General features: G+C 56.9%; 1 protein-coding gene across 1 annotated transcript in view; it reads right to left on the bottom strand.

Annotated features, from left to right (window-relative positions):
* Window positions 1-397, bottom strand: part of LOC311200302 (uncharacterized protein) — a gene marked incomplete at its 5' end in the record, with an annotated part of 29,154 nt that extends 28,757 nt beyond the window's left edge. The window contains one exon of the mRNA XM_084274503.1: window positions 47-397. Coding sequence (XP_084130629.1) covers window positions 47-397 — 351 coding nt within the window. The remainder of the gene's footprint in view (window positions 1-46) is intronic.
* Window positions 398-1,707: the final 1,310 nt, after the last annotated feature.

Raw genomic sequence — 1,707 nt, forward strand, 5'->3', positions numbered from 1 at the left:
TGCGGGGGGGTGGGAAGGGGGTACCGCCGCCTTCGGCTCTTCCCACCGCCCCCTCCCGGAGCGCCGACCGGAAAAAATAACCCGTCGGGACGAGGAACCCCTCCTGCCCCTCCCGCGGCTTCCCCCGCGGCGTTCCCAGAGGAAGAGGCGGCAGCGGGGCCGGGAGAAGGGCCAGGAAAGCGGCGGCGGCATCCGGGCTGCCGCGGCGAGTCCGCCCTCCTCGGCGGGAGGGGCGGCGGGCAGGGCCGGGCCGGGCCGGGCCGGGGTACCGCAACGTCCCACCGCCCCCTCCCCTGCCCCGGGCTGCCCGGGGAGAGGGCAGCCCCTCCCGAGGGGACCCGGGGCGCCCAGCCCGCGTCGCCCCCAGGACTGCAGGGGGGTCTCTGCGCTGCCCCATCCCCCCCCCCCCCGCTTCGAGCCACGTCTCCCAGGCGCGATTTCCCCTCCCCAAACTAGCCGAGGGGCCCACGGGCTCAGCTGCCGGTACTTGGTGCTAATGGGAGGCAGGTGAAGGGCACCTGCACTAATTAATAAGGAGGACACCTTCAAGTGATGTTTAAAGGCTTGTGGGGTTAGGGGCTGTGGGGGTTTCCTTAGGGGAGTGGTTGGTAAAGGTATGGGGGTGGTACAGTGAGGGGGTCTGGGGAGAGTTGGGCTCTTCCAAGGTCTTCTGTCAGAGTCCAGCTTGTTTTATCCAGGTATGTGCTGCACCCCTGCTTTGTTAGTGTGCACCAGATGGAACAGGAGTGGACAGTCCTTCATGGGATGGGCAAAGCTCCTGCCCATGCCCTGAGCTTAGATGGGATGTTTGAGAGCCTGGGCTTTGTAAGGAATCTTGCCTGTGCCAACAGCCTGACTGTCAGGTCAGCTCATCTCTTCTCTGAGCTCACAGGGATGCTTCCTCCAGGAATCTGCCAAGTTTTCAGGCATCTGGGGAATAAGCAACAATCATAACAATTAATTCTTCCGCAGCAATCCCCCTCCAAGAATCATCTCTCATAAATGCTACTCAAGTGAGCTTTACAGTGCTGCTGGGAAATAGCTGAACAGCGTTCCTCTGCCTCCCTCATCTGCAGATGGGAAACTGAGGCACAGCATTCCTGTAAGGTTATGGTTTGTCTGAGGTTGCCACATTTTTTATGGTTGGCTGGTGGTTTTTGAGTGGGTTTTTTTCAAATATTTTAAGCAGATTTGGTATGTTCTTTGAGGTGTCTGCCAGAACAAGGGTGAGACCCAGTCTACTGGAAATCAGGTGATTTGCCTTCCAGTCCTGGCTGAACAGCTTCCAGAAAGCATTAGATACTGTCCTTAATGAATTAACTGATCATTCCAGACTTACTGCTTGGCTCTTTCTGAAAACCAGAGTATCCATAATATGATACTTCATGCAGCCTCTGTCTGCCATGGATCATCTGCACGTAGGACTGGGGATAATCGTGCTGCTGACCCATGTATCCTCAGTTCAAGAGACACTCCACCTACACTGCGTGGACTGGGCGTCATCTGACTGCTTCTCCACATGAATGTCCTGGGGGTTGCTGAGTGCTCCAGCATCTCTTCAGGCTGTTTGTCTGGAGCTGGAATGTCTTTGTCTGCATCTAGAGGACTGAGGAGGCAGCCTGTGGGATGAGGGATTTGAGTCTCAGTTTTGCCTCTATTCAGCACATTCTTCTTTTTTTCCCTTTTTCCCCCCTCCTGCTCCCATTA

Source organism: Gallinula chloropus (genome assembly GCF_964237585.1).
Source record: "Gallinula chloropus genome assembly, chromosome: 23".
NCBI lineage: Eukaryota > Metazoa > Chordata > Aves > Gruiformes > Rallidae > Gallinula > Gallinula chloropus.